Below are 12,381 nucleotides of genomic sequence, written 5' to 3'. Positions count from 1 at the left end.
TGATAAGATTTATCTGCCAGATGTGAAAAATCATTAAAATCAGATACATTTCTTTATTAACAGTTCCGCAGAATTATTTAAAACTATTTTAAAAACAACAATACATTTTTATGCATCACTGGTGGCATTATATGGAGGTCACAGCAGTACAACGGAGCCTGATGCTTATGGACCTAAAGAACATTCAAACAGATGTAACAAAATAAGTGATTGCACATCATCTGATATTTCAGACTGTCGAAATGCTGCAAATCCTGTTCAGCACCAACACGGTATCTTCCCTTCTGTAAATAAAATCACACAGAGCTACAATCTGATATCCGCATAATATTGCCCACGTTTACTGATCAGAAAGTGTAGCTGAGAGAAAGTTCATTTACTTGTGTAGTAATGTAACTCCATTACTCAAAGTCATCATCTCCAGTGGGATGTGCGTTGGCTGAGGAAATAATTGCAAACTGGTTCAAACAACCAAAAATGGATGCTTTCAGCCTGTTAAACCATGACCTACAACAATGGGGATGTGAGAAAGGAATCAAACATTCTGGGACTGTTATGATATTTGGCTATTTGACAAAGGGTGAAAGAACAGTAGGAAAAGGTGTCTTTCTGACAGTGAATCCCAAAGTTTGTGACCATATGAACAAACATTACTTTATTTTAAATAATCATAGATAAACTTGTTTATTCCTGTTTGATTTGATTCATGGATTTTACCTTTTTTTCCTGTGCATATCAATGCACAAAGGTTTTTATTTCACTGACAAATCACTAGTTTTTAAGAGGCTTTGGTAAAGTCAAAATATCTGGAACGACAGCTTTGTGTATTAAGTACAGGAAAAAACTTACTTGAATTAGTTTGAATGAACACAATCTCCCAACACAAAATAGGGTAACCTTACTCATTCTTTTGCTTTTTTTTCCAAACAATATTACAAAGTTTCTTCAGTGTTACAGCCACCAGCACTGTAACCAAGAGGAACACAGACAATAGAAAGATCATCACATCTACACAATAGTAAACATACCAGGGCAGTCGGTAGCATTCTGAGCGCAAATGCCCTGCTCCTTTGTGTCGGGCAACATACTCAATCCAGAAAACGGCTCTCTCCATTGGCGACTCTGGTTGGTCCCGGTGGAGAGCAGAGAGTTTTTTCATATTGTCCCGATAAAATGTGTTGTTTATCAGCTCGTTAAGTGCCTGCAATAGATCTGTTGAATGCATGGTTGCAACATTAATCACTTTTGCTGCTCCTCGGGATTCAAGCCTAACTACATTGTCAAACTGGTCAAAAATTAGAGGCAGGCCAATCACTGGCACCCCGTGGTAGATGGCTTCGTAAATGCCATTGGTGCCACCATGAGAAATAAAGACTCGTGTGTTGGGGTGGCCTAGCAGGTCGTTCTGAGGGATCCATTTTGCCAGTAGTGTGTTACTTCCTATATTGGGAGGGATTTCTCCATCATATCTCCAAATAACCTTCTGAGGTACTTGAGCAAAAGCCTCTGCTACCTGCATTGTGATCTGCATTGGCAAGGAACTGACAGCGGACCCCAATGACATCACAATAAGTCCGTGCTTCCCTGAGCTTTGGACAAACTCTTCAAACTCTGCTGCAAGTGGTTGGGCTGGTTTACACTGGAAGCCTCCAACGTACACAATATTTGGCATGGTGGGTCTTGGGAATTCAAATACAAAATCGGCTCTTAACAGCCACACATCAGTCCTCAGGAGCATTGTCTTGATATCTGTGTCTGGTCCCAGATATCGATGGCAGAGCTTATTATAGCTGGGGTAAATGAAAAGTTCTGAAAGAGATAGCTGAATAAGAGTTTGGATGACATTTTGTGTCCTTTGTAGAAAAGACATTTTGTCTGTCAGATGTGAGTTAGTGACTGGGACATAGGAAGTTGGTGATGGGGCCAAGAGGAAATGAGCTTCACCACTGTCTAGCCATCGAACATTACACACAAGGGGAAGCTTTAGATAATAAGCAAGCATAGGTCCAGTGGCAAAAAGAGGATCTGTAAGCACCAAGTCAAAATTTGCCTTTTCAAGTTGGCTTGGCAACATTTTGTTTTCAAAAATGTCAGCAATAAACCAATGAATAAAGTTATGACAGGTCTGCATAAAATGTAGCATTTCAAATTGGAACTCAATATTGTCCCTCAATGTCCACCCATTCTGTGCAAGTTGCAGTGCTCTTTTTAGAATTCTTCCCACGACGTCAGCTCCTTCAATGTTTGACTTTGGAACTATGATAGATTGATATAGATCTGGTCTTTCTTTAATGTACAAACTTTCCTCAAGATAAAGCACAGTGAAGTTGTGTCCACGAGGTTTCAGTTCTTCCAAGAGAATTCTCATATTGATCCAATGACTTGCACCAGCAGGTACAACTAATATATTAGCTGACTGAGTCATGGGACAATACAAGATGATAATGGTACCAAGGACAAATGGAACCATTATTCTGCTTTTCCATCCAGCACCTTCCATACTGAGAGGAAGTTTTGTCCAAATCCTGTTCAAGAATTGAAAAGAAATAATGTTAATGAACCATAATTTGTCATTCGATAATTATGCTGCCCTATGTGGACAAAATACTCAAGTTAGTCCTGTGGATTGATTGAGTTAACATAAGAAACATTTTTATGCCATTGAAGTAGATTGCATTCCTTTGTCATCAGCTGCAAGTCCAACATATGATTAAGGAGCAAGATACATAGAGGTGTGTCAGGGAGGTGTAAATCCCAATATAGTGCAACAATTCCAGCACAACACAGAGCAGCAAATTCCAGCAGCTTGTGACAGAAGCTAAATTCAGGAAAAAGAGGAGCCCAAATTCCAACACATTAGAACATTGCATGACCAGCTTCTTGAATCGTAGAAGTGAATATCTGCCATTATAAAAAATAGCATTGAGGTTTGTATTGCTTTCATACGCATTTTATACTCAGCATTTAATAATCAAATATTAGGCCAAAACTGATGGGTAAATGCTGGCAGTTCCATTTTTAACTGCTTCTCCTCTACCCCAGCTTCTCACCAACATCCACACTTCTCTTACCAAGTGCACGTCAGGATGCTTGCAATTCCAACAACACAGAAGTCGTGAATTAGTGAATGAGTTTCTCTCACAATCTCTGATTCCACCAATGGAGGAAGAAGTTGTTGGATTCCACAGTGGTGATGGTCAGGAATCAGCCTGCTGAATCTATGCCATGTTAGGCCTGCACTGCAACAGCAATTTTGTGCATTACAATGGAGGGGAGTGGCTGCAGCAGAGAAGAATTAATTTGCACTTTGTCAATTACTTAAGTTTGCTTTCAAGTTTTCAAATGTTTAAAAGTGTTACATGAGGCATTGGTTATAGCTAGAATTAACTCTTGCCTGAACAAGGACCTGGACCCGTTGTAATTTGCCCACTGCCACAACAGATCTACAGTGGATGCAGTCTCACTGGTTCTTCACTCTGCTTTGGAGCACCTAGACAATAGCAAACCATATGTCAGGCTGCTGTTTATCAATTATTGATACTTATCTGGCAGAGGACCATCAGTGATCAGGAGGTCCAGGGTCCCAGGATGGTAATCATGCAGATAGATTCACAGGTGAACTTGAACATTGATGTTGAAGAAGTAGAAAGTCTACGGTGACTCTTCAAAAGCAAGTAGCTGCCTGATGAGAGTTTAACCTGCTGACGTAGGGGTGGATCCTAATGCCCATTGGGAAACCAATCTAACACCCTTTTCCAGCAAGTTATCTTCTATAACCAATCAGCTGCATCAGGATGGTGGCAGCAATGAGCACCTCAGGAGGAGGACATGGGATCCAAAACACCGACAGCGTGGCAGTGAAGGACCTCAGTAAGGGGAATCCTTTTACACGGGATGTCTTCATCAAGAAGGTCCTACTGGAGTGTTACAAGTTTGAGGTGAAAGACATCTACTGCTTCCAGGACTTCCCAGGTAATGGGTACTTTGATGTTACCTTAAGGTACCCAGCGGGATGTCAGAAGATGTGACTGGACTTTCGGGGGAGGGGGAATGAGGCTCCGCTGTCACCGCTGAAGGCACAGCCCACCAGAAGGAGTGTGAGATAACAGTGCACATGTTCAACCCACATCTGCCTGTTGTGGATGTCCTCTCCTTCCTGCTTTGTTACATCGAGGGAGCAGGAAGCTGTGTGGACATCAAAGACCTGCTTGGGATCTGGACCAGCAAGCGCCAGGTGGTGGTCAAGCTAAGGGTAGATGCTAACAGTGCCGTCACCCACCCACCCTCAGTGTTTGCCATCAGAGGAAACCGTGGTTACATGGTATATGCAGAACAACCCAGGCTGTGCTGTAACTGCAACAAGTCCGGACATGTGGTGGCCCAATGCAGTGCAGTCGTCTGCAGGCAGGAAAGCCACCAGACCAATGACTGTGGAGAAGGCAAAAGTTGCAACCTGTGTGGGGAGGCAGGACATCTCTACAAGGCCTGCCCAAAACGTGCTGGTACCTATGAACAGGCAATTAGAGGGGGAGCTGGCACCGACAACCCCCAGAGGACTGCTGACACCGCCTCCCCCACAAACCCCACCACCAGTGCAGAGGTTTCAGCAGAGGCTGAGACCAGGGCTGAGGAAAAGCCAACCGCCTTGAGTTACCAACTCCCAGCCACAAGCTCTCAGGCCCCTCTGCAAGAGGAGGAGTCGATGGAAGAGGGGAGGGCAGAGGGGCAGGAAGGGGAACAACGGGTGACGAAAAGGAAAAAGTCCCAGAAGACACCACCCAAGAGACAACGGGCTGCGGCAAGTAAAAGTAACTAGAAGAAAAGGGCAATGCAACGGACAGATGCCAGCAACTTCTCCTCGTCGGAGGATGAAGCAAATATGGGACACCATCGACACAGGCAGAGAAAGTGCCAAAATGGAGGGGACAAGGAGGAGGGGAGGCCACAGACACATATGGGTGAGGAAGGAATTCAGCCTTCCGCCCCCACTCCAGGAGACTGAGGGCAGCACAGAGACCACTAGCGCACCCCAGCTCCGGGAGACCAGGAGATGTACTGAGGCCATTGGCCCCCAGCTCTGGGAGTCTGGGAGCAACACAGAAACCATCTGCCCCTAGCTCTGGGAGACCGGGAGCAGCACGACGTCCAGCGCACCCCAGCTCCGAGAGATGGAGGGTACAGAACAAACAGAGCCAGAGGGCAGAAAGGAGCAGAGACTAATCTTCCCCCCCCAGTGACACCACCAGCATCGCCACACCCAGGGAAGGACCATTCCCAGCACCTGAGCCCAAAAACAGTGCTGCAGTTCACCAAGGCTGTGGGCATGAGGGTTCAGGCTGATTGACAATGGACAGTAATTGTGAGCTCTGAACCCAAATGACTATGGAGATAAATCTGGCAACTGATTCCTCACACGGCACATGAAACATGAAGGTAAGGAGAGAATAAGAGGCTGGTAAACGGGGGTTATTGATCGGTGCTATTCATAATTAGGAAGAATAAGTTGGTACAAACGTTAATAACTGAAAGGAATGTTTGAGAGAAATGTTAAGTTCCAGGTGAGCTGTCAAGTTGACGGTATGGGTTTTGGCGTTGCATTCCGTGTGGAAATCATTCAAAAGCAATAATATTAAGCAATGACATTCGTTGCAAAAACTGTCGAGATTTAACTGGAGTCCATGCCCACAGTCTTCACTTAAAGTGCCTGGAAGCCAGCGAGCGAGGTTCGCTATGCTCAACTTTAAGCAAAACCATACTAACAAGATGAACCATCCAGCTCCCCGAAGCTACTTATAAATATGTTGACATGCAAAAATTAAATGCATTGCTATGCAGCTAGCGTCACACTAGATTATTACTGCATCTGAAAGATCACCTGCAATTTGAGTTAATGCAAGTTTTGTCAACAAAATGTGCCTTTTCACTTACCTTTGAAGCCGAAATTGGGCGTGGGAGATTGTTTTGTCTTGTGGTTAGATATCAACCGAAACTCAAGGAAGTTCGAAGTCTGCATAAAGTTCACACAGCCCGGAATATTATAGGCTCAGCACAAGGTGTCTCCAATGATAGGCACCAATCCGTTTACTCGTGTTTTATTTCTTTCAGAATTTCCTAATACGTGATGTAACCATTCCCGTCAGGCCAGGACGTATTGCCTTTCACCAATTGCTTTTGGAAAGTTGGCGGTGAGCCACCTCCTTCAACTGCTGCAGTCCATGCTAGGCCACTTCAGAGGGTAATTAAGATTTCAGCACACTGCTGTCTCTTTGGAGGGACGCGGTTGGGACGGTAGATTTCCTCCACTGAAGGGTTTCCTTCCTTAAAGGGTTCCTCCCCTCCCTGGAACTACAGCTGGCCTCCATCTCAACTGCCCTGATTTCTCTCATTCAGGGATCAACCCAGTTGCAGGGAACTTTTCAGGAGTGAGGCTCCGCCGAAATGAAATCTGGAGTGGGGATTCCCTTCCTGGCACTCACGTTTGTTCCCATGACGTTCTAGTTGGCGTGAGCTTCGGTGGAAACACATTGTCCTCTGGATTTTCGTAACTGCCGTGGTCTGGTTCCAACTTCTGTTGTAACTTTTCATCTGTTGCAATGAATTAAATGCATTTTGCCTGCAAATTTATTATCCAACTTTCCATAGCAGCCTATTATGCAGAACCTTATCAAAGGGCTTACTGAAGTCCATATTGACCACATCTATCGCCCTGCCCTCTTCGACCTTCTTGGTTATTTTTTTAAAAAAACTCAATCAAACTCATGAGACATGACCTCCCATGCACAAAGCCATGCTGACTATTCCTAATCAACCCGTCTTTCCTCTATTATCCCTCAGAATCTCCTCTAGTGAGTTACCTACCACAGAAGTTGCCTTTACTGGTCGACATTTCCCAGGTTTTTCTTTGCAGTTCTTCTCAAAGGCACAGCATTAGCCACCCTCCAGCTTCTGGCACTTCACCCATCGCTAACGGTGATGCATATATCTCAAGCAGGGCACCCGCAATTTCTTCTCTAGCGTTCCTCAGTGTTCTTGGACATTTAAAAAAGAATATTAACATTTTATTTACAGCGTGGTAACAGGCCCTTCCGGCCCAACGAGTCCGCGCCGCCCATTTTAAACCCGGATTAACCTACCCGTACGTCTTTGCAATATGGGAGGAAACCGGAGCACCCGGAGGAAACCCACGCAGACACGGGAGAACATACAAACTCCTTACAGACAGCGACGGGAATCGAACCCCAATCACTAGTGCTGTAATAGTGTCGCGTTAACCGCTACGCTACCGTGCTGCCTGATCAAGCCCAGGAGATTTATCTACCTTCATGACTTTAAAACATCCTCTGCTGTAATGTAGGTTATTCCCAAGACCTCCCCATTAACTATCTCATCTGACATCTTCATGCCCTTCTCCATGGTAAAAACAGAGGAGAAGTATTCATCTCAGACCTTGCCCATCTCCTATGGCTCTACACAAAGATGTCCACTTGGGTCTTTGAGGGAACCTATTCTTTCCCTAGTTACTCTTTTTCTCTTAATATGCAAAAAGTCTCTTTGGATTCTCTGTAATTTTCTCTGCAAAAGCCATCTCATGCCCCCTTTTGCCCTTCTGATTTCCTTCTTTGAGTATACTCCTGAAACCCCTATACTTACACCCGTGATTCACTTGACACCAGCTGCCTGTACCTGACCCATTCCTTCTTCTTCCTCCTGTCCAGAGCCTCACTATCCCTTGTCATCCAGGGTTCCCTACTCCTGCCAGCCTTGCAAAATATCTTATTTTTGGCTGTGGGAGAAATGTGAAAGACAATTCAGAATGTTCTCGAATTTCTGCAGGAGGGGAGCTAGAGGGTTAACTTTTGTTCCGCCAATAGCCAAGGAGCTCTCCATGTATGGTGATGACCTGTGTCTTGTCCGCCACGCAGGATGTGGCAATCTAGTTATACTTTGCTCGACTAAGGCTGAAACCATGGTTGCTCACTTCTGCAATTTACTTCTGCTATTCACATCTGCTATTTGTGCTTGGATGCTTGTAGTCACGTACTCTTGTAATACAAATAAAGGTTGTAATCTCTTGGTCAGGCAGAGCTGCAGTACTCCACTCGTAGGAGTCTGACCTCTCCATGATATCATGCCACAATAAAGAATTCGAAAGCAGATGCCTGCCGAGTCCGTGTGATACTTTTCTGCAATAATTGGCGACAAGGATGGGATCATCTTGGTGTCCTAACACCTTCCAAGTTCGGGAGGAATTACTGGACGGACACTAGCAAGATCCCTAAAAAGAACCCGAGCGGAATTGGCATTGGCGTCCTAGCTGAAAGAGAGATGGCCAGAGGTGTCCTAGCTGAAAGGGGGATGGCCTGTTTTGCAGGCAAAGGGAGCCCTAGCTGAAAGGGGGGCGGCCCGAGAGAAGAAACAAAGTGCCCAAGCTGAAAGGGAGGGCAGACCGGCGTCCTACCTCAAAGGGGGACAGCTGGAGGTAGCTATCATTGGTTAAGGATTGGAGGATCTGCGGAAGAAATCTGAAAACCACCGGTGAGTGCTGTAAATAGGCTTTTGGAGGATATAATTGACCGCAGCGTAACTGTGTTCTTTTTTAGACAATGGGAAGTGCCAGCAGTTGAGCGGCTTCAGCTGCTCCTGCGGCCCTGTCCCGACAAGTAAGACCGCAAGAGGCTTTGAAAGTAAGTAAGAATATGGAGAAGCGGATGAAAACTGTGAAAAAACTCGGCAGCCCCCAGGGTCACCAGCAGATACGGTAATTCGGGAAACAGGTGTCGACTGGTATGCTGTAACTTTCAGCAGTGACCTGTATGGCTGGTCGAAGGGAAGTTGGCCATATAGAGGAAGTTTTAAGATTCCTCTTATACAGACTTGGTGGGATGAAATAGCAAACAGGAATGGGGACCCTAATTGGGATTTTGAGTATATGATGGGGTGCTTTGAAAAATGGATGGAAGTAGCTAAAAACACCAGCCATCCAAACAAAGGAAGGAGGGGCAGATAGGGAGATGAGAACTAGAAGAAGGACCCAACAGGATCCAGCTGACTCTACCTCTACTGCAGTGCAAATGGCCCCAAAGATTATGATAGGGGATGTTCCAATATTTAAGCCTTGGACCCCTTCAGATGCACGAGCAATAGTGGCAGAAGCTCCCAACCCAATAAAAAGACCAGCCGCGTTTCTTAGTTGGCTGGAGCAAATGTGTAAAACCTATAAGGGCCTTCCGGGAGACCTGAGAACATTGCTGAGATGTGCACATGGGAGCTCTTGGGCCACCCTGAAGGATACCCTTCAAGTCCCGCCGGGAGAGAATGGTGATTGGCGAAGAGACGATACTCTCGTCCATCAGGGAAATGAACCTCCAGAGCATTGGCTAAAAATCTGGATAAGGGAGCCATTATGAGAGCTGGCCAGAGGCATGGGGGTTTGTGAGAGGTCACCAGATGCCTGCAAAAGAAGGATGAAAGAGCCCCTGGTTTTATAGCCCGATTCCGGAACACCTGGGCGGAATATGCTGGGGTCCCCTTGGAAGAAAATGGGCCACTGGCTGTTCAAACGTTGCTCAATTGCATGTTGCCCCAGCAGGCACAGGCCTTTAAAATGAGAAACCTAAATTGGCAGGCTATGACCTGGCTGCAAATTTTACCCGCAGGAGCAGGGCAGGGGAAATTGGAGTAGGAGACCGAACAGAGGGCAAAGAAGGGATAAGTCTCAGGATATATGTAGGAAATGTGGAAGGAAGGGGCATTGGGCCCGGGAGTGTCGAAGCACCCCCTGTAGGGAACCCCCAAGACCAGCCGAGCAAACTAAGGGACGAGTGACTTCCTTCTCTTATAGTAACGCTTTCCCACAAGAATGGTGTGCCCGGGGAGGGTGGTGGTACAGGGAGCAGTTATACCACTTTCCCAAGACCCCAAAACGCAAGCCATGGTAACCCTCAGGATAGGAGACACTCACCTGCGAGCCTTGGTTGATGCCGGCGCTACCATGTCCTCTGTACCCCCCTCCCTGGGACTACCCCTTAGTCAGCGAAAGGTAGTAACTATGGGAGTGGCCGATATTCCCTTGACCAAGCCCTTATCGGAAGAAGTTACCCTGTCCCTCGGTGATAGTAGAATAGAAGAGATCCTAATAGTTTCCTAGTCCACTACCCTGCCTCTATTTGGATGCCAAGTTCTTTGCAAGTTGGGGGCCACTATTTACTGTACCCCACAGGGCATGTATATGGGAGTGTCCTTCCCCGTGCACATCAGCTGACTTCCCTGCTCATTGAATCTGAAACTGTCCCGGGGCCTGTGCTATACTGCTGGCAGTTGAAGAGTAACCCCTTCCATGAAGTGCTGATTCAATTGAGGCCGGCCCTAAAGAAGAGGGCCTCTGTAAGACGCATAATTCCCGATTGCACTGTACCTCTTGGTATACTACAGAAGATGACCGAGAGTACAGGAAGAGGTCATCCGCTTCTGAAGGAAGTGAAATATACCCACAACCCTATCTTTATTTCAGAAAGGAAGGGCTGGGTATTCCAGTAAATTTAACCGCAGAGCAGAGGCCCCTATTTCGCCAGGGGACAGATTCCGTACCTCATTTAACCATCACTATACGCCCGCCCTATCATGAGAAGCAAATAGGTGTAACGATAAAACGATTGCAATCAGCAACAACTATAGATCGAATTAAAGACCTAGAGTGGTTTGGGCCAGAAGAGGGATGAGTATACCTGTCCGGAACTTCTTATTTGTCCGGCAAAGTTCCAGAGACAGCAGCCATCCGAGGCGCCAGGTCTCGCAGACCCCTTGGCATTAGAGGGGGTAGACGCAAAATTATGGGCCTTGCACAAGACGCATGTGGGCCGGGTACGCTGCAAAGGACCATTGCGTTACATTAAAGAAAAGTGCTGTCTTGCCATGTATTAGACCGTACCGACTGGCCCCCGAAGCAGAAGAAGACATAGCCCCAGTGATAGATTCATTGCTCCAACAAGGGATTCTTAAATCCACTGTTAGCCTCTGTAACATACCTATACTACCCATACCTAAAGTCGGACGACCCAATGGGTGGCGTCTTGTGCAAGACCTGAGAGCCATTAACAATATTGTGATTCCAATAGCTCCAGTGGTGCCTGATGTCAACATGATTCGTCTATTCCTGCCGATGCTTCAGTATATACCGTAGTTGACCTGTGTTCCGCTTTTTGCTCCATCCCCCTCCAAATGGAAAGCCAATATCTGTTCACCTTTACGTACAGGGGACAGCAATACACTTGGACTCGATTGCCCCAGGGGTACACCGAAAGTCCTGCCGTATACGCAGCAGCAGTTAAGCACGACTTGGACGAATACCACCTAGGAGGGAACTCCACTTTGCTACAGTACGCTGATGACCTCCTAGTAGTGTCCTCTAGCCTATCAGAATGCGTGAAGGACTTGATAACTTTGCTCCAGTTTTTAGCTGGCCACGGGCACAGAGTGTCAAAGTCTAAGCTACAATTCTGCCGGCCACAGGTGCAGTACCTTGGTTTCTCTTTGACGGCTGAAGTACGAGAGGTAGGGCCGAACAGAATACAAGCCATCCTGCGAATACCACCTCCTAAAACAAAAAAAAATGGAAATTCTTTCCTTTCTGGGAATGGTCAGCTATTGTCGGCAGTGAATACATGATTACCGTCCACATGATGCTGTCCTCCGGGCTGCCGCTGCTAAGGATGCACCCACACAAATGGAGTGGATTCCTGAGCGAGATGATGCTTTCCAGGCTCTCAAAACGGCAGTAATGACAGCCCTAGTGTTGGGTCTTCCCAATTATGAGCGCCCATTCCAGTTGCGCGTTTGTGAAAAAGAAGGGTTCGCCACTGGAGTGCTCACCCAGAGCCCATGGAAGAGAACGAACATGACTGCCTTGCAGTAGTACAGCACTCCACTTCCTCCCGAGTGAATGATCCTTTTCACAGATGGGTCTTTACATAGGCCAAGGGATGACCTGCTCCTGGCAGGGTATGCCATAGTTGAATTATACCAAACAGTGGAAGTATATACGCTACCCCTGGGGACTTCAGCACAGGCAGCAGAGCTCTTAGCACTCACACGGGCCTGTATACTGGCTAAGGATCAGGCAGCCAACATATACACAGACTCACGCTATGCCTTTTGCATCATTCAAATATGGAAGAATATCGATTTCGGCCAAATATGGAAGAATAGGGGTTTCATTACATCGGAGGGAAAGTCCATTAAACGTTCCCATAGTGTTGAACTTACCTGAAGCAATTCAGTTGCCCAAGCAATTAGCTAATATTGTGCGAAGCACATACCAATGCAATAGACGAGATTTCCCAGGGGAATGCCCGCGCTGACCAGGCGGCCATAAAGGCTAACTCT

At 46.4% G+C, this 12,381-nt stretch overlaps 1 protein-coding gene across 3 annotated transcripts; it reads right to left on the bottom strand.

Moving 5' to 3' along the window:
* Positions 1 to 12: 12 nt before the first annotated feature.
* On the bottom strand, positions 13 to 7,788 carry LOC127583849 (UDP-glucuronosyltransferase 2C1-like). 3 transcript variants are annotated; one of them, XM_052040234.1, is made up of 3 exons: positions 7,651 to 7,788; positions 6,859 to 7,028; positions 13 to 2,525 (listed from the first exon to the last, which is right to left on the bottom strand). In XM_052040234.1, exon 3 carries the CDS (start codon positions 2,498 to 2,500, stop codon positions 899 to 901), a length of 1,602 nt encoding a protein of 533 aa, XP_051896194.1. In that variant the 5' UTR covers positions 2,501 to 2,525; positions 6,859 to 7,028; positions 7,651 to 7,788; the 3' UTR covers positions 13 to 898. The 3 variants fall into 3 exon arrangements, with proteins under 3 accessions (XP_051896194.1, XP_051896195.1, XP_051896193.1); XM_052040235.1 differs by having other exon boundaries at positions 7,684 to 7,735; XM_052040233.1 differs by lacking the exons at positions 6,859 to 7,028; positions 7,651 to 7,788 and adding an exon at positions 5,929 to 6,108.
* Positions 7,789 to 12,381: the final 4,593 nt, after the last annotated feature.

Source organism: Pristis pectinata, chromosome 28 (assembly GCF_009764475.1).
Source record: "Pristis pectinata isolate sPriPec2 chromosome 28, sPriPec2.1.pri, whole genome shotgun sequence".
Taxonomy (NCBI): Eukaryota; Metazoa; Chordata; class Chondrichthyes; order Rhinopristiformes; family Pristidae; genus Pristis; species Pristis pectinata.
Note: the sequence above shows the minus strand (reverse complement) of the source record. Positions and strands in the feature narration are given on the sequence as shown.

What these genes read in the sequence shown, in the direction of transcription:
- LOC127583849 (XM_052040234.1), bottom strand. Translation starts at nt 2,500, where the DNA reads ATGGAAGGTGCTGGATGGAAAAGCAGAATAATGGTTCCATTTGTCCTT.